Source organism: Squalius cephalus (assembly GCF_949319135.1).
Source record: "Squalius cephalus genome assembly, chromosome: 2".
In the NCBI taxonomy this organism is placed as follows: domain Eukaryota; kingdom Metazoa; phylum Chordata; class Actinopteri; order Cypriniformes; family Leuciscidae; genus Squalius; species Squalius cephalus.
The window spans coordinates 47,498,543-47,526,522 of NC_137123.1; the positions used below are offsets into that span (position 1 = coordinate 47,498,543).

The 27,980-nt window shown below is 37.2% G+C and overlaps 1 protein-coding gene across 4 annotated transcripts in view; it reads left to right on the plus strand.

Moving 5' to 3' along the window:
• lrba (LPS-responsive vesicle trafficking, beach and anchor containing) overlaps nt 1-27,980 on the plus strand; it is a 257,432-nt gene that overhangs the window by 137,764 nt on the left and 91,688 nt on the right. For 2 of the 4 annotated variants that reach the window (XM_079850095.1, XM_079850093.1), the window contains exon 37: nt 22,941-23,065. In XM_079850095.1, the coding sequence (XP_079706221.1) occupies nt 22,941-23,065 (125 nt within the window). The remainder of the gene's footprint in view (nt 1-22,940; nt 23,066-27,980) is intronic. The other 2 variants (XM_079850096.1, XM_079850094.1) reach the window with 1 other exon arrangement.

Genomic DNA, 27,980 nt, shown 5'->3' on the forward strand with positions numbered 1-27,980 from the left:
TTTTTCCAAATTTTTACAGCAATAAATTAAATATAATTTCCACAGATTGTGTCAAAATGATGATGCGGTGTAATATTAGTTGTTGGATACAGGATGTCAAGAACATCAAGACCTTGGAAGAACAGGCCAAATTCAGATGATATTCTGCTAGAGGATATCCCACAATAAAGCCATAGGATTTGTGCTTCTAATGCTTTTTTAAAGTCATGGGACACCAACGTTTACCATATATAGAGATCGCCACTTGTTTGTATTGGTTTTGCTGTAAAACCATTAGAAATGACACACTTTCACTGTTATAGATAACAAAAGAAAACAACAGCATTGAAGCGTTGAGACAACAGACACACACAGACACACACATAGATGTAGCGAAATCTTGTTTTTCACCTTCATGAAAATGAAATCAGATCCCTCAAAGGGCACTCAGCTGCCATGATTACACCCTTTTGTTGGGAGTGTTAAATTTGCAAGCCCGCTAGCTCCCCCCTATAAAGACGTATTCCCCAAAGTTTCCATTCAATAAAAGGCTGAAAATGAAAATATTATTTTCCTCCCTGGCTGATGGTAGTTGTTGTTTCCTCATGGCAGGCATCTAATATCATCTGACACCTACTGACCCGCCTGAATGCAATTTGTGTCTTAATATCCAGCTTACAGCAGCCCCGTCCTCAGGAGAGTTGAGGTGTTAGGTGATTTTCTCTCTCTCCTGCTCTCATTCCTCACGTGCTCCCTCCCTCTCTCATTCGTGGAGGCATTGTCAGAGAGGTCCATGGGGCTTTGCACTTCGGCAAACAAAGGAATAGGCACATATATACCAACACACATACACATAAATTCCACTTGCTGATCTGGGACGGTCCCATTCTGCACTGTCCATGGTCCTTTTTTTTTTTGATTGGATCTCATATTGACAGACAGCTGCATCCACCTGTCCATCTATTACCACCCTCTTGTCTGGTGACGCAGGTGAACATGTGGCGCTAGCGTCTGCCAAAACCAGACAAAATGAACACGGTGCCCACAAATGAGGCTGCTGACAGCATTCATTTTTTTTCTTTCTTTTGGCCGCCTGTCATTCCGCTCTCTCTCTCTCTCTCCCTCTCTTTTTTTCTTTTTCTTGTGGTCATGTTTATTTGGGTCAAAAGACAGATGATCTCTCATGTAGATGACACACCAGTAAAGTGGCTGGCCGAAAGAGAGATGATCGAGAGGAGGAAGAGGAGGAGGAGTGGGAGTGGGAGTCTCGCAGGACAGATGAGTCTTCCTCTCATATTCTCCTTCATTGCATTCTGATAGTAGGACTAATGTAGCATGGAAATTCACTCTGCTACTGCGCTCAGAGCAGTTCCACGCCCTCAAACACTGTCAGGGAGAAGATGAGGAAGATAGAAGCAAATGAAGTACAGAATAGACAGCGTGAAGGAAGAGAACATTTCTGCAGTGTTTATCACAGATATGAAGCACAATCTATGGTTTAATAGTTGACACTTTTCAACAAATAAGGTAAACTTGGGTCTCTTTTTTTCGCAAACAATTAGAGAATGTTTAGCTGTGTACAATCCTGTTACAGCATTATCCATTAAAATTTTTTATGATTTTTATTAACATTAATGCACACAAGAAGTAACATCATTTTCTTCTTTTTTACACAAATTGTGGTGTTTTCTGCATTCATCAAACTCAGACTTTTCAACCCTGTTATCCAAGTTATTGTACGAATATTATTTTTCTTTTCTTTACTTTATAGTAAAGATAAGTGGGTCAGTAATGACAAACCAACATTTTCTCCCCAATATTTCATTTATTTTAATTTGATACATGTTGCCTGAAGATAACAACCTCAACAATTAGTGCTTTTAACAATGTACACATTAAATACATGGGTTGCACAAATGGGGAACTTCATATAGAATACAGAACTTTTTATCTATTAATAATCTATAATCTAATAATCTATTTTGTGCCACATTTCCTGAGCATTTGTTGAAAAAGACCAAAAATAACGTAAGTGTTTCACTCCGTTTTGTATTCTCTTTGTGAAAAGCGGCAGTTGTTTTTGAGATTCCTGCTTATTCTCTTCTTTCTTTCACACTCTCCCTTTTCTTAATATTTTTTCTCACTTTCCTTTCTCATCTTTTCCCACCCTCTCTCTCGCTCTCATTCTTTCTCTCTCCTCCTCTAATGCGAGTCATTTCCAGCAGCAGCTCCAGTGATCTCTAATGGAGCTCCTCTGGGCTGGAGGCACCCCTGCCTGGGGACATCCATCTTTTCTGTGTCAGGAGCCCACGCCGGCAGAAACCTTTGTGATGTGCGCTCCAATTTTTCTTCAGTAAATCAAATCTTCCCTTCTTTCAAAGAGATGAATGCGGCAGGGTTGTGGTGTTATAGAGAAAATCAATGCAGGCAAAATTGAAACAGTATGCCCACGTATTGATCGGCCTTGTGAAATCGAAACTAACAGCTTTGTAACTGTTCCGGAGGACAGTTAGCTGACCTGTAATGGACAAACTATCAATATTAGCATTACTATTTTATCCTGTGCTTTGTCATTTCATGCCTAGCCTATCAGGAGCAGAGGAACACATGGACACTGTAACATGCTCACAAAGGCTTGTTTGCTCAGCAGATACTCTAGGTGAAATGGCAAACTGTGTGGCTATTTATATATTTTTAGGTAAGGTATTTTAACACACATTTTTAACATCCAAGACATTTCTGGCTTTTTTGGGGCAAAACAAAAAAAAGTTATTCTGTATATTTCTTATTTTAAAACCTTAAGTGAATCTGTAACTCTAGAGCTAGTAACAGGATTGGGCCATTTTCTAATTTTATTGTTGATGTTAAAAACTATTAAACTCTAAATTTGGTTTATATCACCAAATGTAGCTGTCATTTGGTAAATGTTAGTAATTTGGCATATTGTTTGGCCTATGCGGTTCATTCATTCATATATTAATACATTTTATGCCTGACATTTTGTATGAAAAAAAAAATGGGAGTGAGTTGGGCCATCACTTGATGTCCAGATTTTGAGTCCTGAAACAAAACCAATCAAGGACCACTATATTAAAGGAAAATTCTACTTATCTTCCTCATTCTCTCTGTCCCATGAGCACAAATAATCGTGTTCTCATGGGAGTGCTGAATTCTATCACACGCAACATGATTTTGCCCCCTCAAGCCGTGGTCAAACTAGTGAGCATGCTAAATTTCTTCGTGATATGACATAACAACCAACGCATTAAAAGTTTTCTGTTTTCAGTTGAAACCGGTGCTGTGTAAGCGGCCCCTAAGTTAATAACTAAAGATTTTTACAACGGAAATGAATCAGTTAGAAACTTACTTAAACTAGACAATGACTGTCTTCTAGAGCTGCTGTACAGCCAAAACAATCTTTGTTGCATTAATTTCCTGTTATCACTAAAGCTGCTTTGAAAAGCATAGTTTTTATAAACATGAATTCAAAATATAATAGTATTCAACATATAATAGTAATACACTCAAAATGTACAAAATATACAGACTACTCGACTAAACTGCAAAATGTCGTTCTTTTAATTCAGCTTTTAATTCTTCACGTGATGCGAATTCGCAGGTCAGAGTTCACCAAACTTGAGCTTTGGAATGCAGTGAAATGCGAAACACATTCGCTTGCGTTTCCGGTCTGACGCATTTGCATGCGTATGAATGGAAGTCAATGGTATGAAATGTGTAGTGTGACCGCCCCTTTAATCATATACAGTTTCTCTCTCTCTCTCTCTCTCTCTCTCTCTCTCTCTCTCTCTCTCTCTCTCTCTCTCTCACTCTCTCTCACACACACACACACACACACACGCACACACACACCTTAGGTTCTCATTTGGTGCTGTTTGAGATGCTTCATTATTGTCATCACATTTGGTGTAGGTAATGCAAGTCATACATCATCCCTACTGGTTAATGATGCTCAGGCTGCTATGAAAGCACCCTGCTGTCCTGCTCGCCAAAACTACACAAGCACTCCGTCACCTCTCTCCCACCACACGCCATCACGCATGTAGCCCGCCATGCTCTGGCTTTCATCCACGAATCACATTTTACTGAAGATACACGGTAAAAAGAGAGGAGAATCAGTGCGGTTTACAAAATATTGGGTGAATTCACTCAACCTTTTATTCTAAACAGGGTTATCTCTAATTAACATTGTGTAACAGTGGAGACTATATTATATATACCATATACAATTAATGTCTTAACTTAATGGTTGTTTCAACTGGACACAAACCTGCACCTGGTGTAAATGCCAAAGCATCTCAATTTAGTTGAGGTCAGGAATCTGATTGGGTCCCAGCTAGTAGGTGTAACTGGAAGTTGAATCACAATTTACTTTTAAAGCCATTTTTTATAATTTCTGCAATGTTTCACTTGTTTGCCAGAATAATTTCTTGCATTATGTTAATTTAGAGGATTTTCTCAGTAAATATTGTTATGCACTACCATTCAAAACGACTGTACACTACTGTTTTGGCGGTCAGTATGTTCTCAGTAAATGCTTTCTATCCATTTAAGAATCACAGTTTCCACAAAAATATTAAGCAACACAACTTTTTTTTAACGTTTTTAATGTGATTTGTTTTTTCCAGAGCACTAAATCAGGTCTGTCAATCAATTAAAATTTTTAATCAAACTATACATTAAATGCTGATTAATGATTTGAATTAATCAAAATGATTCATATAAACTACCGTACAAAAGTTTTGGGTTTGGTAAGATTTTTTTGAAAATAAGTATTTCTGCTTACTAATCCCTCTAATTTTATTGATCACACATTACAATTTTAATTCAATTTACATTTATTTTTACAGCGTATTTCACAGTACATATTTCCAAGCAGCTTTACAGAAAAATGCATGTTTCTACAGTACAGTTAATAGTAATCGGTTATCAGAGGTGACTGTGTCAAAGAAGTAATGTCCACATGTCAAAAATGTACAGTTCTAAGACAGTACAAATCATACAGTTAGCTAACATCATGTTTATTGTTAAGTTGTGATCATAATGATTACAATGTATAGATTCAGAGTTGGCATTTTCAATATTCAACATTTTAAATGTAATTTATGGTAAAGCTGAATTTTCAGCAGTTATTACTCCACCATTCAGAGTCACAAGTTACTTCAGTAAACATTCTAATGTCTGTGTAAAGGAAAGTATATTTTACTGCAGGTTTAAAAAAAAAAAAAATTAATTCCCTTCATTTAAATGCTTAGTAAATGGTAACAGTACTAGTTAAAATTTTACTTTTATACTTCAGTATAGAACTATTCAATTTTGCTAACTGCAAGTATAATAATGATTATTATTTAAAATAGTTTTAGATGAAGTACAGAATGTCATGCTGCAATGTCATATGCTACAGCTGCAGGATGGTTTCATCCCATATGATGTATCTTCCATAATATCTCCCTATCTAGGTCCTGAATGCATGACACACTGTTTGTTCCCACCCACTAAGATTACAACCATTTTACAACTGCATTTGTCCTGGTTTATTGGGCCTTTTAGAAGTTCAATCTCTTTACCAGTATATGCTTAATGCAGCTGTAGTAGAGTAATAGTGCTGCTGTGTATATTTTACTGTGATTATCCTCTTGCCCTGTCTTCCAAAGATCGGATCAGGGCGCTCAGTAAAGTCTTATTATTTCCTCTGTTTACTTCCTGATGTTACCAGAGCTATACAAAGAAGGAAATGGATGCTAAATGCACTGGTTCTTTGTAGTAATAGACTGTGTGTACATCAGAGCAGAGTGATCTCGAGTACCCTGTTAGTTTCATTTTTAGCTGTGAGGGCCTCAGTTTTGTCTGACCATCACTTTCTCTTCAACTGCGTTTAGTCAAGACAAGAGTAAGTGCATGTACCAGGGTTCATAGGGCTCAGATCAGTTTTTATGAACCAATGCATGTTCTTGAAGATGTGGATTATAAGTTTATGTATAAAGCTGTGCAGTGTTCATAAATATATCCATCCATCCATCCATCCATCCATCCATCCATCCATCCATCCATCCATCCATCCATCCATCCATCCATCCATCCATCCATCCATCCATCCATCCATCCATCCATCCATCCATCCATCCATCCATCCATCCATCCATCCATCCATCCATCCATCCATCCATCCATCCATCCATCCATCCATCCATCCATCCATATTAACTGGTGCATACTTCAAAATGTTGTGTTCAATGCAAGATGAATATGGGTTTGACAACTTGAGGATAACTGAAATTTCATTTTTAGGTGAACTATTCCTTGAACACAGAAAATTAGTTATACAAGCGGAATTCAGAGTATCATGAGAAAATTTGCCAATGTCAGTATCTTGTCCACAATAAATAATCTACAGAGACTCCTGGTGACAAACTATAAATGATTTTATCAACTTGGCCTGCGTGGTCCTGGCAAAGATAAGGCAAAATGCTTAGCAGATTACAGTATGTCATAACATATACATGTCCTGCTTTTATTTACATTTCTTCATAAGCTGTTTAACAAGTACCATTAATGGCTCGGTTTGGCTATAAACACTTGAGAAGCCATGTACAAACATCCCACATGACTGTGGGCCAGATAGAGAGAGAGAGCAGCTGTTCCACTCTCTTTCTCCCTTCTTATCCTCCCTTCCTCATCTATGATGGAAACAAATTAGTCTTTCTTCCGAAGGAATCTGAAACCCTTTCAAACAAAACTGGCATGATACACCTAGACATACAACCTCTTATTTGAGATGTTATCTGTAAACATGGATTAGCTATGTAGAATATCTATCATCTGTGTGTGACTCTTAACACATGCAAGTTTTTCACATGCAGAGCTTTTCTAAGCCAATGTATTGGCGTCATTTCCATGCCTTAAGCTTGACAGCTTGCAATGTCTTCCCAGTATATCTGTAAATCTCCAGAGAGCATGTAAAGGTTTGACAGCTACAGATTCCACGGGATATATCATATAAATTATGCAAAAATGGCTTCTACTAGCTCTCCTCTTTTGCGTTATGGAAATGGATTAAAATATGTCCTAATGAAAACATTTAGCTCTGACTGTTTATACACAACAGTGGCCCAGACTGTAAGAAATAGTAACAAAGTGTCAAAGAAGGACATATTAACGGCTCCCGTAGCGCTGATGTTGTCCATATGTTAGCATGACACTCCACATACTCCAGAATTCCCAGAGTTCAGCAGTCACATCAGTGTTCCACTGGAAATGAAGAAGTAGTGCTATTTTACGCTGCTGGTTAATGCTAGTCTATCTAGTCATTGCAGTTCACCAATGAATCATAGCTGACTAGTCAACCAGTATGATCTTTTTTGGTCAAGTAGGTTGACAAAGTTATTTTTGCTGGTTATACATACTGGGGCCAGATTCACAAAACACTCTTAAGAATAAAATTCCTAACTGTTATCTTTTTTTCTTAAGATTGTTTAGACTCAAATTCTTCTTTAAAATCATCATAAATGGCTTCTTAATAGTTAGGATAACCTCTAACTTGTCTTAAATCCACGAAGGTAAGATGTTTAATGAATTTATTGGGTTGTTTCAAATTAATAGTTGTAATTAAACATTACAATATAACACTAGCTATCAGTATTATACATATTACTATTACTAGGGATGTGCAAGAGTACAATACACAATGGCAATTCAAAGTGCTTTACATAGAAGAAATTAAAATAATAAAAAGAAATAAGAATAATTAAAACAGTTTAGAAAAATAAAATAAAATACAGTACAGTACAAACAGTCGGACGAACAGTGGCAAAGTGCTCATTCAGTAAATGCATAGCTAAACAGATGTGTTTTGAGTCTGGATTTGAATGTGACTACTGTAGGAGCACATCCGATCTCTTTAGGAAGCTGGTTCCAGTTGCGGCTGGCATAATAGCTAAAAGCGGACTCGCCATGCTTAGAGTGAACCCTTGTAACCTAGTAATAATGGTATTTAATGACAAACTCTGGAGATCAGACAGGAAACATCCACTAACACAACATAGACGAGAACAGACAGAGAATGAGGGAGAACACTGGGTATAAATACACAGAGCTAACAAAATGAACTAATGAGCTAATAGATGGACAACAGGTGAATCTAATGACTAAATCAAACACACAGGAAAATTAGGTCACTGGGGAAACACAATGAAACATAACATAACCATAACAACAAGCGCTTAATTACAGATCTGTCGTCTAAAAGTTGTGCTACTAAATATCTAGTGTGCAGATAATATTGTCCAGGCTATTTTACAGTTACTGTATAATACTTTGACATCCACTCATTTTAGGTGTCCTTGCAATTCAAAGAAATGCACATCTGGAAAAATATATTTTTCGATTAAATATTCAGGAGTGAAAAAAAAAATCTGCTCTGCCAGCATGCTTGTGTGTATTGACCAGAATTGTTGGCTATTGAGACAGTGATGCTGGACACTCAGGGGCTCTAATCTGTCCCTCAGCCCTTCCCATCATCCTCATCTCTGAGGAGACCTTATAATGGAATGTCCCTACATAAAGTACTGAACGCGCCTCTGCTGCAGCAAGAGCCATTACACACAGCACCATGTGCACTTTTCCTCTGTAACAACTCAGATTTATGAGTTTCAAATGCCCTTAAGAAAGTATACTGCCGTGACAGAGCAAGGTCACGATAGGAGGCCCTGATCAATATTTGAATGAAAAGCCATTTGGGAAATTTTTAAGGCCTTTTCTCCCCCTCTCCTTCTTTCTGTCTCGCTCTCTCCCAGGGAACAACATCAGGAAAGTATCGATTGCTGGGGTCCAGTAGTTAGTCAGAGGCTATCTCCTTTGACTAACCCCTTAGCACTCTGTCACCCCCTCACCACTGTGATAGATTGTTACTCTCTGGGCCACAGTAATTACACGCAGCTCCAGTCGGGTCATTTATTTCAACATTTTCACCATTTACCAAAAAAATCTCCTTTATCTTTGTGACCCAGCAGTTTGTTTTTGCAGCGAAAGCAGAAAGAGGGACACATAAAATTCTCACTCCCGCCCTGGAGCACGATGGGGCATCCGTTACCCATCTCACCCATATATTTCTCTCTCACTTTCTTTCTATTTCTGCTTTCACTCTCTAGTCTCCCTTTTTTATTCCCTCCTTCTCTGACATTCTCTCTTTTCTTCTTTCTTTTACAGTTTTCTGACTTCTCCACTTTTGCTTTTTAAAATCATGAATAAGTGATATATATTTTAATGTTAAAATATATTAAAATAGAAAACTAGAAAAACATTATTTTAAGTTGTAAGAATATGTAGTTGTACTGTATTTTTGAAAGACCTCCAGAAAGTCCCCAAACCTTTGAATGGTATGTTGTACTACCAGTTAGCTTCAGAGTTAATTTTTACAGCAAATTGTGGTTTATTTTTAGTCATAAAATTATGATTAAAACACCATTTAGTTTTAGTCTTATTTTAGTCATCTGAATTGTATTACCGGTAGTCTAGTCTTAGTCGACTAAATCTATTGTAAATAAAATCAGTCAGTAAATAAAAAAATAAACAATAAGAACAAATACATACAATAGGACAAAGATACAATTTAAAGGAGAACTCCGGTCAATTTTAACATTGAGCTCATTTTTTTGTACATTTGGAGTGCTGTCAATACAGAGAACAACGACAAAAATCGCTGTTGCCTACACCGAGTTATTCTATTTTTAAAATTTGCACCCTGTTGACTTCAATGGGGCAAGTACTAAACCTGCTTTTAGCCTCTTAACATCCTTGATGTGTCATTACAAGTGCACAGAAAATGTGAGTGATTCCTTCTGAGTGAACACGAGTGAGTCTGACTGCAGTAGATGTGAAAGATATGTATAAAAATGATGTTATTTAAGCCAGCGCAAATACCTTTGTTTACATCCTGTTTTTCGGTTGAAGTCCAAAGTAGTCGATTGCAGAGTTCACACGCATAGGTTTAATACCTATGATCACGCGCGTGAACTCGGCAATCGACTACTTTGGACTTCAACCGAAAAACAGGATGTAAACAAAGGTATTTGCGCTGGCTTAAATAACATCATTTTTATACACATCTTTCACATCTACTGCAGTCAGACTCACTCGTGTTCACTCAGAAGGAATCACTCACATTTTCTGTGCACTTGTAATGACACATCAAGGATGTTAAGAGGCTAAAAGCAGGTTTAGTACTTGCCCCATTGAAGTCAACAGGGTGCAAATTTTAAAAAGAGGATAACACGGTATAGGCAACACCGATTTTTGTCGTTGTTCTCTGTATTGACCACTCCAAATGTACAAAAAAATGAGCTCAATGTTAAAATTGACCGGAGTTCTCCTTTAAATTAACAGTGCTTTAAGTTTGTCAAGTAGGTCTTAACAGTAGTTATCAGGTAAGAAAAACTACCTACAGAAATTAAGTAATCAAATGTAAAATAACAGTGCATAGTCGTCCATGTATAAACCCTTATTAAAGCTACTAAAGTTATTCAGTCAAGATCAGTGAGTGATTTTCTCTGTCTTTTGTTGTTCGAATTAACATTAAGGACCCAGACAGCAGCAGGATTAAGCTACTGTCACTTTTAAAATCCAAATCCCACTAGAACAATGTTATATGTTTCGTTGACTTTGTACTTGCATTAATCCAAATGTTCCCAATAATGTTTAAATTCAGAGAAATCAGCCATTTTAACCAGTGTAGAAGCCCGTGTCATTGCGACATCATATCTCTGTTACCCTCGATTTCTAGTTTTACTACCGTATAAACCATCGAAACACCAAAGAAGCTTTAATATATTATATGTTATATTAGACAGGTGAGCAACTGTTTGGATACCTTTATCAGGTTAGTCTTATTGTTTGAATTTCTTGTTTTCTTGATTTACTGCGAGTAACATGTTTGTACCATGCCTCAGAGACAACATTATTTTGCCAAGTGCAAGTGGCTAACATAGTACAATCAGAAAGACCTATATTTGTAGTATCAGTAATGTAGCATTCTCTCCACCATACAATATATTTTAAAATTAACTGCATGCCATTTAGCAACACAAGTCATCCAGCTTTTATTAATATGATATTCTAATATCGATCTAGCATACTGCAATAACAAAAAGCATAACACTAAGCTAACACACAGTTAACACAACTCAACAGTAATGTTAGAACATAACTTTCAACACACTCAAATGTATTTTTTAGTATGATTGTTTTGACCAAGTTACCCCACAATTTTAATTTGTCAATAAAGTGACCTGTATGAGCAGTAATTCAGCTATTTTATTAGAATGAAATAAAATAATATGAATTTAAGTGATCAAACGTAACTGTAACAAACTTCAAGTTCAGGGAAGAAGACGTAACGTAAACGTAACTTTAATCGTAAAATAAACAAACAACTAAACGAAAGAAGTGGCAGCGACCGACTGCGGCAAAACATAATGAAAGCAGCAACGCAAAATGTCCCAGGCTCTGCTTCATACCACAGTAACGTTAATAAAACTTTAATACATTAGCTTATCCATGAATATGATTTCTGCCTAAGTCTCGTCGAATTGCTTTCCATCTGCTGTGGAGGTGAAGACGACAACTCCCATGATTCCACGCTCATTCACAGTGTCATCAAGCTACGCCTTTGTTATTGTTTTGAATAAGTAGCCTCTCGCGGCGAAACTTACATACTGTGCCTTTAAGACATAACCGACTGTTTAAGCGAATACTCGCCAAAACAGGCAGATCTTCCTTTGAAGCAAGATAAGATGCGAAAGAGAACTCAATTCAGCACTCGCCAGAGAGGCGGTTCTCTGTGTTCGCGCTTCAGATGTGCGCATCCCAAATTGAGTTCTCTTTCACGTCTTCCTGCACTTAAATAGTTTAAAACTGCTTTATTGTTTAATTTGGCAAAACACGTGCAAATGCATGATAAACTTTTGTCAATTTCTTCCGCTGTCCAGGACCATTGTGCAGTCTTAATTTTTACAAAAGGTCTTGTTTTCCTTAACATAAAATGTGAAATTTATACACGTCTGTTTTTCTCTTTCTCACATATGTTGGCTTTTTTAAACATTTTATAATACATGCAGCAGTTGCATGCTATTGACTCTCTGGGTAGATCAGTACGTTACCATTTAAATGTGCTCATCTAACCTCCCTGCCATGCAGACTCATTGTGATTGAATCTCTACCAAAATAATCCCTCCCTTTCATTTTCATCTCATTCTTATTCATTGACGAAAAAGTCAATAGATCCTGTTAGTCAATAGATTTTTAGTTATGGTCTCGTTTTCGTCAGTGAAAAAGTCGTTGACGAAAAATATGACAAATTATTTGTCAACAAAAATAATACTGCTTAGCTTTGTTAATCATTGTTAAATTCATTGTGGCATTCAGTACTTAAATATAAATGAAATATTGAGATATATATAATATAATATAATAATATATAACTAATGAATTTGTTTTGTATACATACATATTGCCACCACAATTGTTGAATGAACCATTAGTATTAAAGAATTTGCAATAGAGTAAATTGATTAAAGTTTGAACGTTTCATTATTACGCCCTCTTTGGTCTGGGAAAATTATTGTTGAAAGAAGCTTGGGCCCTGATAAATGTATGAAACGCAAATTAAAAGACCACATAGTAAGCAATACATGAATAAATACAAACCAGTAAAATGCAGAAAAAAAGCCATTTGTTCTCACTTAACATGTAGCACAGATGCTCTGTCACTGATGTCATTATCATGTGCTGCTCTTGACCTTGTCTACCTTTAGAAGAGACATTAGCATATACTGCACAAAGTCAACATCAATGCCACCGAGGAACAGATGATTTCCCTTGCTCTGCATAGACATGGCCACCTTAATCAGACACAGTCAACCTGATTTCCTCTCTGTTTAATTTGAGACTCCAGGCGGCCACACAACTACCAATTGCCTGTACTTTGACGGAGAGACCTGCACTTGCCCTTCTTCTGCATGACAAATATTCAATTCATCCATTCAGTTTTCATAAACACATGGCTTATGCAAATCGTTTGAAATAATCTCAGCGATACAGAGCAATTTGAGCAGTGGCAATTGCAGGCATTAATGAAAAAGGCACATAGAGAGATGTGTTCACACTGACTGTAACTGCATTAATCCACAGGAAAAGGTTATAAATGACTGCAAGTTGTCTCTAAAATGCCCCGTGCAGGAGTGATGTATGAAACTTGTGCTCCATCTGGCCCGTTTGTTATGCTAAAGGTCACATCATTGCCATTTACATAATCTCCATGCCAGAAATGAACTCCAATGTAATATCTGCCCAGAATACACACGCCTGCACATATGTATTGCTTTTGAACAGATAGACGGTTAAGAAACCATCATCACTCTTGCAGGATCATTTTGCCCTTTATGTAAATAATCTTGCATCTTGCGGCAGCTTTCAATATTTTTAATGGGTTTAAACTCATAACAGGCCACACAGGTACAAATAGATTAGTGATTGATGTGTTTTTCTTCATGCTGATAGATGGCAATCATTTGTCATTGTCAAAAAAAAGAACAATACGATATCATCATAGGAGTGCAGTCAAACTTTCACAGGCACTCTGACAAAAGCAGCATTTTGTTATCGAGCGTCTGGATGCTTTTCCAGTAAAGATAAGCAGCATGGACCTCATAGAGAAATGACATTTTGAAGAATTTCTGGATGCATGGAAGGTGATTTGGAAGGATCTGAAGGTGGTCTAATTTCATTATTCACTGTCAAGTATTTAATCAATGCCATTTTGGTGTGAGTCATTTTCATCCCAAATAATGCATTGTTCTGCATTGAACGCATTGGCTATTCTTTTTCTATTCTTTTTCTTCCGTTACATTCAAGAAGCTCTAACAAATCTACGTAAGGATTATGCATCATTATATTGTCAAGGAATTATATATATAAATTCCTTATGTTTCCAAACAAACGATGTGATGTGTGTGTGTGTGTGTGTGTACAATACCATAAAAAGACCTGGTAATGTTGTGTGTTCTCAGCCATGTGCTGAAAAAGTATTTTCAAGCCTCCAGGCCTGTTGTTCTTGAGTGGGCATATGTGGGTATACTTGTTCCTGTGTGTAATTTAGAGCCTGTGTTTGCAGCGAAACCCTCGCAGGCTTTTATAACGCTGCTGGAGTGTGAGACTGATGCCTTTCTGAAGTGTGGCGGCACAAGCCAGCCTCTCTGTTTCAGCAACTTCCAAAAAACACCTCATTAATCCCACACGCACACACACACACACACACACACACACACACACACACACACACTCTGAAATTCTCAACACATGGCCCAATTAAATGCTTTGTTTATTATGACACCTCCCTCGAGTCAAGTAGACTTGAAGTGTGGCTTGTTTTATGCAAACCTACAATTTAGGAGCGCAATTGAAGCTTTAAAGAGGAGATTATAAAACATGACCCTCTTCTCTGTTGATTCTCTCTGTCCCACTGTTTACTGCTCGCTCTCCATTCTATTTCCCTTATTCATTAACTCAATGGGTCGCCATCTGTATTAAACTGCATTACGATTCGCCCCCCGTTCATCATCTCTGTTGGTAAACCGGTTCAGATTTACAGCCAGCGACCCAGCACTTATTCTGGTACTGGGTGAGAAGAAAGACTTCAATTACACCTAACAGGCGCTTATAAAAGTCCCTGCTTGTGTTAAATTCTCGCCAAATGTGGTTTACATTAAGCACGTTTGGAGAAGGGTCTCAAGTGTTGCTTTCAGCATATGCAATAAGACATTTCAAGTCCCCGCTGCCATTTACAGGTCTGTTTCCGTCATGGTTGTTTTACGAGCGTACTAATTACTAATTGCGCCCGTGCGGCGCGGATACGTGCCTGGTTCTAGAGGCCTATTGTGTTTTGTAATTGTCGTTGTCTTGAGAAGGCGCTGTCGTAATTCCTGTTAGAAAACCCTTTTGGAAGGAGGGATGGATGGATGGGGAGGATGGATGAATAATTCATTAATGCTGTGAAAACACTTGCTGCGTGGAATGTGCAGCTGATTCTGCTGCTGGGATTGATAGTGGTTGAATTACACACACGCACACACTTCCTTGGCCTTCATTAGGGCTCTATTGTCACAGTGTCTGGGCGGCAGTGGAGGCTGTGAATGCGTTTCCAGCTGCTCGACTAATTGCAGTGGCCGGCATGGTGTTGTATTGCAGACAGATTGATCCTCTCTGTATCTCTGCTCTCTCAGAGACTGACAGGATAGGAGCTCCTTGGATCTGCTCTGTGCCTTCGGTAATCATTTTAATTAATGAACACTGGAAGCCAGAATGATGGAGTGGCTATTTACATGGAGGAAACTATCACATGCAAACACCTCGCTGCTACTTAGATAGAGGGAAATCTGTTCTTAGACAGACGGGACAATATGGAGTGAACCCAACTTTCTGTCTCTCTCTTACCACTGCTTATTCCTGTTGTTTAATGCAGAGTTAGTCAGGCCTGAATTTTGCCATGGGATTGTGAATATTGCGTATATTTGTAATAATTCCTGAACTGAATTATTCACTATAACATGTAGGTAAATTATATAAATTATAATTATATAAATAATTATTGTTCCCACGGGTAAAAGGTTCCCAATTTTTTATCACTGAAATTGCAGCAATATTTTTAAAGCAGTTCAATATTACCAATATTTGACTTGCCATTTTTCTCACTTCCCAACAAGGGGTGTGCAGTTTTGACGACAAAAAATTATTTTGTCAAAAACAATAATTGTGTGTTTTTGTGCAGTGGACAGCTGACTCCCAAAGCTTTTCATTCATATTCTGTGTGGTGGTTACTTCACAGCAGTGACAGCAATTAACTTTTTCAATAATGTGCGATACTTGCTACCTTAAATTTATTCCCAGTGGCATTTTACCTTTATATATATATATATATATATATATATATATATATATATATAAATTAATTAATTAATTATAATTTTTTTGCTTAGATGTATGCATCATCTTTTGTCAGATTCTTACATTTAATCAATACATTCATTTAGAATAATAACACACTATAGGTTACCAGTCAAATTAAATTAGTATCAACAATATCCATTTTTGCAATGCAGAAGTGGCACAGAAGCTGCATCTATTTAGATGAATTTACAATGTAATTACAACTGCCTAAATAATGCTGAGATTAGTGTTTAAATATTTTTTTTTTTTTTTTTTTTTTTTTATGAAATGCTACTTTAAATATAAAATTAAGGTCGCAGTAACTCACTCACTTAATTCATCCTATTTGTTCAGATGGCTGATTCATTCAGGAACAAAACACCACTTTGTGTTGGTCGGGGATGCACAATGGTTCTATGAGTTCACATTGATTTCTATGAGGGTACGCACACCGGTCCCACCACTCGGCATCTTGAGACTTGGGAGGCTGTTCAAAATATTTGTACAAACTGACTTCACCCTAGGCTGGAAGACTGCACTTTGTTAATTCTTGAAGTGAACCTTTGCCTATATACTAGTGATTAGTAGGGTTGGGTATCGTTTGAATTTTAGCTATTTCGATTCCAATTCTGATTCTGCTTAACTATTCCGATTCATATCGATTCCCAGTTTTGATTCATATATATGGTAAAAAAAAAGTCCAACATTTAGATATCAAACATAATTATTCTGTCTGTTTGCAAAACATTCTGTTGCAGCTGCATACCATGAACAAAAATCAGTAGCCTAAAGAACAACTAACTAATAAACTAGACTAATGTGAATTTAAAACATTATTAAAGACAAGTATACAGTCAGTAATACAATAAGATTAATACACATAAATGCAGCTGAACATATTTCAGGAATTGAAATCAAATGTAAAATAACACTGCATAGTTTGCTTTTTATAAATAAAATATAGATTAATCCTTAAAGTTACACAATTTATCTAGTCAAGATCAGAGGGATTTTTCTTTTGTTTTTTGATTAACAGTAATGAAACACAGCAGCAGGTTTATTAGGCTGCTGTCACTTTAATACCTAATGTACAGATGCAGTATACTGTTACACATGTTTTCTTTCTCAACTGTTTACATTACAACAGTCATTACCAACTGTGTGTATGAGGATATTTTGACATCATTTTGTGTGTATTTGTGCATTCAAGTGCAAGAGACACAAAAGAGAACCCAATTCAGTATTCATGCACTATATGAGATGTAGCTTTTTGTGCACGCGCTCTGGATGAAAACAATTGAGTTCTTTTCCGTGTCTTCTTGTGCTTGAATGGTTGAAACCACATTAAAATGTGCACGCAGTAATCGATAAGTGGAATCGAAATTTTAATTGTATAACAAGTATCCGATTCGATTTTCGATTCCAAACCCTAGTGATTAGATCAGACTGCTGTCTTGAACTTGAGAACACAAGTACAGAATGACGCACCCTGTGTGTGATAACCTGTGAGACGTATGTGGTGCGGCACAACGCTTTTCGTCCAGTGTGCGACCTGAGCCCTATGATACGAGGCCAATTTTTTTGTTTTTTATGGAGGTCAAAATTTCCTTTCAGCTAATCTTCAACGTGTTTACCAGTAAACATTAATTTAGGAGTGCGCTGTATTTGTAAATTACAATAGCTACAGTGAGGAAAATAAGTATTTGAACACCCTGCTATTTTGCAAGTTCTCCCACTTAGAAATCATGGAGGGGTCTGAAATTGTCATCGTAGGTGCATGTCCACTGTGAGAGACATAATCTAAAAAAAAAAATCCAGAAATCACAATGTATGATTTTTTAACTATTTATTTGTATGATACAGCTGCAAATAAGTATTTGAACACCTGAGAAAATCAATGTTAATATTTGGTACAGTAGCCTTTGTTTGCAATTACAGAGGTCAAACGTTTCCTGTAGTTTTTCACCAGGTTTGCACACACTGCAGGAGGGATTTTGGCCCACTCCTCCACACAGATCTTCTCTAGATCAGTCAGGTTTCTGGGCTGTCGCTGAGAAACACGGAGTTTGAGCTCCCTCCAAAGATTCTCTATTGGGTTTAGGTCTGGAGACTGGCTAGGCCACGCCAGAACCTTGATATGCTTCTTACAGAGCCACTCCTTGGTTATCCTGGCTGTGTGCTTCGGGTCATTGTCATGTTGGAAGACCCAGCCTCGACCCATCTTCAATGCTCTAACTGAGGGAAGGAGGTTGTTCCCCAAAATCTCGCAATACATGGCCCCGGTCATCCTCTCCTTAATACAGTGCAGTCACCCTGTCCCATGTGCAGAAAAACACCCCCAAAGCATGATGCTACCACCCCCATGCTTCACAGTAGGGATGGTGTTCTTGGGATGGTACTCATCATTCTTCTTCCTCCAAACACATTTATTGGAATTATGACCAAAAAGTTCTATTTTGGTCTCATCTGACCACATGACTTTCTCCCATGACTCCTCTGGATCATCCAAATGGTCATTGGCAAACTTAAGACGGGCCTTGACGTGCTGGTTTAAGCACGGGAACCTTCCGTGCCATGCATGATTTCAAACCATGACGTCTTAGTGTATTACCAACAGTAACCTTGGAAACGGTGGTCCCAGCTCTTTTCAGGTCATTGACCAGCTCCTCCCGTGTAGTTCTGGGCTGATTTCTCACCTTTCTTAGGATCATTGAGACCCCACGAGGTGAGATCTTGCATGGAGCCCCAGTCCGAGGGAGATTGACAGTCATGTTTAGCTTCTTCCATTTTCTAATGATTGCTCCAACAGTGGACCTTTTTTCACCAAGCTGCTTGGCAATTTCCCCGTAGCCCTTTCCAGCCTTGTGGAGGTGTACAATTTTGTCTCGTGTCTTTGGACAGCTCTTTGGTCTTGGCCATGTTAGTAGTTGGATTCTTACTGATTGTATGGGGTGGACAGGTGTCTTTATGCAGCTAACGACCTCAAACAGGTGCATCTAATTTAGTATAATAAATGGAGTGGAGGTGGACATTTTAAAGGCAGACTAACAGGTCTTTGAGGGTCAGAATTCTAGCTGATAGACAGGTGTTCAAATACTTATTTGCAGCTGTATCATACAAATAAATAGTTAAAAATTCATATATTATGATTTCTGGATTTTTTTTTTAGATTATGTCTTTCACAGTGGACATGCACCTACGATGACCATTTCAGACCCCTCCATGATTTCCAAGTGGGAGAACTTGCAAAATAGCAGGGTGTTCAAATAATTATTTTCCTCACTGTATGTTTCCATCCAAAGTTGCGAATTTAACCTAATGCTCAGAATTGGAATATTACACAAAACATTTGTGAATAAAGCACTGTTTCCATCCAGTGAGTCGAAGAGAACAAAATAGTCACTCTCTGATAAACTGGTGCTAAATATCACTAAGAAAAGTAGGAGAAGCCACTGTATGTAATATTTTTTGTATGTAATAAATTACTTGTTTCTCAAAGTGCACAGGCGAAATACAATAAACGTGTTTTTTTTTTGCTTTCGGAAGCAGATGCTGCTGTTTGGCAACACAGTCATGTAAGAGAGTTCTCATAGGGAATTACACTGAACCACTTTGACGACTTTTCTCAGGCATTTCAGATACTGTGCAAAAAGATTGTTCTGCTGGTTAGTCCAGTTATGTCATCCCATCATGCAAAGTCACTTTTTTTTTATGCGCATTAAGGAATTTATTCGGTAAATGTGTTTCCATCGTAATTTATGTGCATGTTTTCTTATCGGATAAAAAATGTATCAGACTCAAACGAGCACATACGTTTTTAATTATCCAAAAATGTGCATAACAATAGGTGGATGGAAACATACCTAACGAAATAAATCATTGTTTGTCTGTTTTTTATTAGAGGTTACAAAATTTTATTTTATTTTATTTGTATGGTATCCGCAAATAGTGATTGACATAGAATAAATGTATTTAAATAAAAGTTTTATTTATGATGTTTTTAGTTCTTGATATACTTTACATGTTCTATAAGTTAAAAGTATAATTGCATAGAACAATAATATAAATATAGGCCAACACTTAACTGCATCACACAGGGGAACATAATATAAGGCAAAGTAGGAACATAATATATATTTAGTTCCATCAGAACAGAATTAGTGGTCAGAAGTGGGAAAAGCAGTTCTGTTGGATACAATTTTAAGGGGGGAAATGTTCAGGCCCTGGTTATTGTATTGCTGTTATATGCTGTAATTCTGCTATTTGTACTTCAATCTCATTCATTAGTGATGAGGTGGACCATTGAGACTTGAGTCATGCAATATTTTGATAGCATTTTCTTGATGTTTTGTGCGTGTACTTGCTACAGTAGATCCTCATTCCTTGCCCACATATCCGTTGTTACTCTAAGGATTTTTTTTTTTTTTTTTTTTTTTTTTTTTTTGGTTGTACTCATGTCTGTGTGTAAACATTTCCTTTGAAACATTTAACAGAAAGGCACTGCTGTCTGCCTGAGCCGTAAATGGTCTCTAAGGAGCTGTGCTTCTCCTGGAAAACTCACATCTCCCTTTGCATTACATCTCCTTTCCTGTCTTAAATAAATCAGTTATTAATGTCTCTTATTAGGCGAGCCGGTGAGCTTTTCAAGCGAAGTGTAGACTTGTTTTTATTTTCGCGTTTTAAGCGCTCTCTTCAGTTTTACGAGATGGGATTTGTTTTGAGCCTCTTGCAGTGGTGCGGATCGATCACACTTCTGAGAAAAAACCTGCACTGCTCGGGTACACCAAACCTTCTTGGCCCCATACCGGAGAAGTCATTTTAAATGGGATTTTAAAATGTGTATTTTGCATGCCATAACTATTTCCAGAAGTATTTCTGTCTGTTTTTATTTCTCCTAGAATCATTAATTCTGAGAAGACTTGCAATACCACTAAATGATTTATCTATTTTCTCAACTCCTTCTTTCAATACTTTCTTTCTCTCCTTTTTTCCAGTTCTATGGTATTTTAGGTCATAATAGCTTGTTTTCTGGCGATTGTTAAAGTATGCGGGCGTAAAAAAAGAAGGTGAGCACTGGGGAGGACTCTTAAGTGGCCGTTATCCTGATTTATTTGGCCTGGGTGTGGAGGCCCTGTTGCACGATAAAACTTCTTCTCACTTCCACAGAACAAAATGGACTTAGAGAGTTATATTTCACCGCTCCTACAGTAAATCAGCCGGAGGACGGCTACAGAGCCACTGCTAAAGCCATTTGCTGTCGTTCCCCCACCAAGTCCCTATCGCTCGCTGGATCTCTGAGGATCCGCCAGCCCGCTCTGGGATCTGTGGATGGCATATGATCATTGATCTTCATTTTTGAGCCCAATAAGATTCACTGTAGCATTTTAGCATCGCATTCTACCTTAATCTCACATCGTTTTTTCTTCATGTTCAAAATCAGTTTTTTCTTTTGTGTGCATGCGTGTAATTAATTTATCACGCCGTTGTGCATTAAAGCAGAAAAAAGACTTTAATTTGATCTAACAAATTGCACTCTTCCCTCCCCTAACCTGAAATTAGTTCTTTCTATTCCAAATTAAACAAGCTTTTGAAGATTAAACTCATTTATGGTACGGGAAATGTATTTTCCTTGTATCTCAGGGGGCTAAACATAATGAATATTTGAAGAGATTATTTTAATTAAAATCCTTTGAATCTAAATGGGGTAATATGTTATAACTGTTCGCCTGACTCATTAAAAGTGAACCTGTTCACTCACACCGAGAGAAGACACAAAAGCAGATGATGGGGGGGAAAAAAAAGAGATGGAGAGGGAGGATGAACCGGATTTTTCTTTACAGTGGTAAGAGGTGCAAATTGGAGAGAAAAATGGCTGAAGGCGAAGGACATCGAGTCAAATGTGCTCCCTCTTCTCTGCAGTCCTGCTTTAAGGTGTCCTGCTGGGCTCAGAAATGAGCCTGGAAACACAGCACTGCCTTATTCTCTCTCTCTCTCTCTCTCTCTCTCTCTCTCTCTCTCTCTCTCTCTCTCTCTCTCTCTCTCTCTCTCTCTCTCTCTCTCTCTCTCTCTGTCTGTGTGTGTGTGAGTGTGCTGGATTGCTGTGTCAGCAGGCTGATTCTCATTGTGATGTATTTAGCTCTCATCTCACCTTCTTGAGGCAAAAATCTGGGTCTCCTCTTCAGTGTTACTCCCAAGGACAAACATTTCTGGAGTTTGTCTGCATCCCTATATATATATATATATATATATATATGAATAATTGCCTCTTGGTTAAAATTAATATTATTATTAGGATTCATTATACTATTTTACATTTTGTTTTGTTGTCTTACACCATGATTATTTTATTTTACATTAAAATACTTCTACACAAATTTTTTTTTACATTTTTTGGAGCCACTATATGTATCTATCTGATCACATAATGTTAATGTTGCTGAGATAATTAACAATAGAACATAGCACACCCAAATACAATAGTATACACAAGCAATAGAAAAAAAAACTTCTAAAAAGTTTAGATATTTAATAAAATGATGGACATTAATAGGATTCATGTTCTTTTAATATGTACAGTATGAAAATTGAAACAAAATAGACCCTTAAAACAATCTAAAACCTGAATGAAGAATACACATTTTTGGTATGTGGCAACAAATATTTTCAAAGTCCAGGTATATTTTATTATTAACCATAATTATTAGTATCTAATCATAGCAATTTTCTAGTTTGTGCACTTTGCGCTGAATGTTGCAGCAAAACAAGGCCGGTATTATGCAGTGCTGCCTGTGCCACTTCTCACTGCATCGGCTAATTGCTAACATATGTGCCCCCCTCTCTCTCTCTCTCTCTCTCTCTCTCTCTCTCTCTCTCTCTCTCTCTCTCTCTCTCTCTCTCTCTCTCTCTCTCTCTCTCTCTCTCTCTCTCTCTTTCCCTCTCTCTTTCCCTCTCTCTCTTCCTCTCGGCAGCAGACCACGGGAGTTCTGGCGCCTGGACTACTGGGAGGATGACCTGAGGAGACGTCGGCGCTTCATCAGGAACCCGTTTGGTTCCACACACTCTGAGGCCACGCTCAAGGCTGCAGCAGAGCATGGTGGGTGATGCATAGTCACATAGTATCATGCGCTTACACTATTTCACACACAAATGCAGCCCAGTCTGTCGAGCTGTAATGCTTTAACCCGTGATAACAGGTACACGGCTGTAAAAATTAAAGCTAAAATCACCGTAAAACCTTTATAGTGCAACAAGCCTCTTTAAAAAAGAGACACAATTACATTACATTCTCCCACTGTCCTGAGGCCTTTGTCTCTCAGATATTATTATGACAGTAATTTGCTGCTAATTTGTTTATTTTCCACGTGCAGTTCCTCTCATTAGCTTGGATATTTAAGTATCGCTAATTGTTCTTAATTTGTCACTGTGTTCCTTCCTTCCCATGCATGTCAGCTGCTGGTATTAAAGGTAAGTGAAGTTGTGAAGTTAATGGGAGAGCTAGTGGCAAAGGGCTTGGGTTAGATGTGTGTGCAGCAGTGTTACAAGCTACTCATCTTTTAATGAAGTTAACTATTTCAAAAGAGTAGTAGTTTGTAGTTTATTTACACTATGTGCTACCAACAGAAAATAATGAATTATGTTTAATCTATTTAAGGGGGATTGCCCTAAAATACATAAGTATTATATAATTCATAGCTGTATTTCTCTGGTTCAAAAACAAGGAGTTTTTTTTTTTTTTTAGATTGATTAACAAATTTATTAAAATTGGGGTGACAGCATGGGAGACACAAAATTACTTTTGTGCAGAGATTTGAATCAGTGAACCATTTTTTACTGGTTCAAAATAAAAGCAAAATAAAGAGCAAAACAATGTGAAAACGTTATGTAGTGTTTTGTCATGCTACTCCACTAACATGTGTAAAGTAACTTAGGATAAAGTAAAGCTTGTGTTACTGGAAAAGCTATACTGTTAAGAAACTAGAAATTTAGCGTCACCAGGTGTAGTTAGTGACTCCCCAACACTGGTTTGTACTATTTTTGTCGATTGTCGCAGACAGTATCTAGTAAAATGCATCATAAAATCTGAGACGCATTACAGCTATAGTTTACATGACAGCAAGGGAAAAATTATGAAGAAAAAATTATAATTTTTTTATGTCGAAAAACACTTTTTGCATGTCTGAGTTAAATTGCACTAGGGATAAATAGGATAAACTAGGATAAACTCAAAGAAAAATATTTAGATAAAAGATCTAATTTTTAGCATGAAAATATATTTGTTAACTGCAGAACATGCATATGTAGGCAAAATATTGTTGCAAATGTAGTTTCCTTTTGCATCTAATACAGAATAAATAGATGAATGGATTTTTAATTATTCTCTTGTTTAAGAAAAGGAATTAAAAACAAGTGCCTTTAGTTTTCCACCCATAAATGACTAGATTTATATGAAATGTGCATAATTTATTCGTAATATATTTCTCATTATATTTTCTTTGTTTAATAAGTCATCTCATTTGAAATATGCATCTTATAATCCATAATGAACTCCACATATTGATAACAATTTAATGAGTTATTCATTTTAGATTGGTGTTTACCATGCTATCAAAAGTAAAGTTGAGGTTATTAAACTCATCAGGGGCTCGTGTTCCCTTTCCTAGCCTCATTGAATGTTGTTATTATTGCTTCTCTGTACAACACATTCTCCTCGTATTTAAATGTTCAGTAAGTGCATCTGATTTTTGGTTGTTAAAAAGGAGCCCTGCCCTGTTCCTTCATTCACTGCAGCAATGCATATAGCATATGAGAGTTAAAATGTTTTACAGACTCCTTAACAATTTTTTTTTTATTATTTCTTGATGAGTTTTTAGCCACACCTAGAGATAGCAGGCTTTACAATCATTGCCATTCAGTACTTAGACTTGAGCAGCTTAACCTATTGCACCCCTCGGAAACGGGGCCATTTCTGAGAAAAAAAAAAAATGTATCCAATATGTCACTGCTTAGTCCCCCCTTAGAATGACACAGGTCCTCAAGACAAACGACCAATGTGACAGAAGTCAATAAGAATGTGATCTAAAAGCAATAAGTGCTCAGAATCCCAGCATCCTCAGAGACCGATGTGCCGCCCTAATGGTCATAATATGCAGCTGGATGGAGGGCCCTGAGGGGAACCAATGATTTCTCTCTTTTTGCTTCGTCCTCTACGTTTTCTTCTCTGTATTCTTCCCTTTTTCTTTCGCTAACTTCGGACTTGGTTAAGTTCAAGTGTTCCTTAAGGAACACTTTGAATCGTCTTTGAAATGGAACCTAAAACTTTGAGCTCTTAAAACCCTTCATTATACTCTTCCCCAGTGTCCATCCACCACAGGAAACAATCAATCCATCCATCAAGTATTTATGTGCATATATTAATTGTCTTTAACTTTACCTAAAAACCTATACTGGACAAACACAAAAACAGCTATTATGACTCAAGAGCATATTTCCTAAATAATTTAGTATTTTAGCGAAGTAAACGATTCTAATCTCATAATAACTTGGGAGGGTGGGAAAGTGAATGGACAACTGAATGATACTTTAGCAGTTAAATAGCATCGCTGCTCGTAACATTGATGTTTGTCTGCCCCTCTCCTCCATAGAAAGCTTGTGTCTTTTCTGCTGACCCTAAATTTGTTGCGGAAGTGAAATGAAAGTCTCGGGCAAGATCTCAAGTTTTCAAACAGTGCACAAGGGTCATATCTGGCTGTGATTATCTTCATGACATGTGGAAGAAAGTCATGATTTATTTATTTATTTTTTAAGAAACTATTTTAAGTCATTTTCAGCAATCCGGTATTCTGATAGGGGTTTCTATACTTGGTATAAAAATGTAACATTTGGACTTGTAAGGCATAGCAGTATATAATCGTTTTTTTTTTTTTTTTTATAACAGACATGCCCGAGCATTTGAAAGAAACAGCGTTTCTTCTTGATGAATATAGAAAGGCTTGCTTGCAAATTATTTTCGTTTTCATCACTCAGAATATATCATCATATCTAAACTTCTCCTTTTGGCACGCACAATTGCGATCATTCATCGCCAGCCAGGAAACAGTGGTAGTTTGGTAAGATATGTATTTATGGCTGGAAAGCACCATCTTTTCTGGAGATTGATTTGGCCAGGTGGGGCCTACGGTGTTGGGCGAGTGTAAATACCTGAAGACTAATGTCTCTGTTCCTGTGATCAATAAGCACCTCCTGACTTCACTCCTGGCTGCACTTGTGTTAAAAACAAATTTGTTAATTCTGACAATTTAATTGCTTTGCCTCCGTAGTTGCATATAAATGAGCATTTGAACCTGCACGGAAAAGGGAAACAGAGCTTAAAAGTGTAACGCAACTGCACGTATTTACATTAGCATTTGCTGAATGAGGGGAATGAATGAGCTATTTAAGTAAAGCTGATGTATGAATGTAATCTTACAACATGGGTTTTTGACTCGTTCAGGGCACTGGTAAATTTGTTCTTCAGTCCATTTTTTTTGTACTTTTTTTTAGTCTACTAGGGATCCAAAGTTTGATTGGACAGCATTATTTAAGTGGATGTGCAGAATGCATGGATAATGTGACAACAGAGGTCTCGTATGATTTCAAAGCCAAAAGTAAACTTCCAAGGAAATGCTTAAAAAAAAAAGACAGATTTGTTTTAAAATAATTTCTAGACTTCCAAATCTACTTATCTTATTATTGTGATTCATTTTCATGTTTTTTTCTTTCTTTATTCTTTTACTGTCTGATATCTTCATGCTAATATTTGTTCTTTCTTCTCTCTAAGCTTTCTTACCTATGCTTCTCATCAGTGTTAGTAGCACTCATCAAGTTATTACATTAAAAATGCAGCTGGACATCACAATGTTTCCTTGAAAATTGTGATTTGAAATAATATATACTGTAGTTTTATTTTGGGTTATGTGTATTCAACATTTTTAGCAGTTTGGCCTGTACTGTCTCACAAAGAAAGAATTGGGAAGAAGTGACTGCATTTCAACTAGCTTCAGACACAATCGTAAATGTGATTAAATGTTATTGTGGCTGAATGCACAGAAGTAACACCATTTTTTTTCTGTCACATCCTTGTGTCCACTCGGTCTGCTGTGAGCACACGGGCATGTGGTATGTATTAGGAAGCTGGTAGTAATTTCACTGCTGCTAACTACAAATTCTCTGGGGAGAGTTAATTACAGGAAGACCGTTCTAAATATCAGTGCGCCAGCATACTTTCCATGACAAGAGATTTCTTTGCTCTGCTTTTCTAATGGTTTAGGGCTCTATTTATAAAGAGTTGTCTCAGGGTTTTGCTTCAAGTGCAAATGCAAACCCCCTCAGGTGATGTATCTGGAGACAGGGGTCAGAGGTCACATGGCTCTGAGTCCACACAGTTCTGGACTGGACTCTGTGTAGCTCCAGTAGGCCGTCACCTCTCTCTGTTTACATAGATGAAGGATTGCCTTTGTTTCTACTGTAGACCCATTTTTGCCCCTCACTTGGGAATGCAGTGTTCTGTAAATGTTTACAGATTACCATTTTTCTTAAATAATCTATGCGGAACCTCAAGTCATGTTCTGTTGAAATCAGTCAGGGCCACTCCTGATTTTTGTCAGGGGGAAGCTTGGCATATGGAGCAGAATATATGTCTGGAAATGGGCTTTCAGTTTAATTGCAATTCAAAACGACTTAATGTTAACAATTAGATCTCTTATCAGATATTAGTTATTAGATTCTATAACATAATCAAGCACATCCTTTGTAAATTTTCTTTACTAATTGAATCATAAAGTATATCATGACATGAACACTGTCAGCTGAATGCGTATTTTTTTCTTCTTAAAATGTCTTAATTATCAGGTAAAATGACTATTTTGAAAGAAAAAGAACTGTGTTCTAAATAACCGTCTGGATATTGTGAAATTTCAGCTACATCGTTTATGCAAATCGACTTATTTTAAATACACTATGAATTTCTCCAT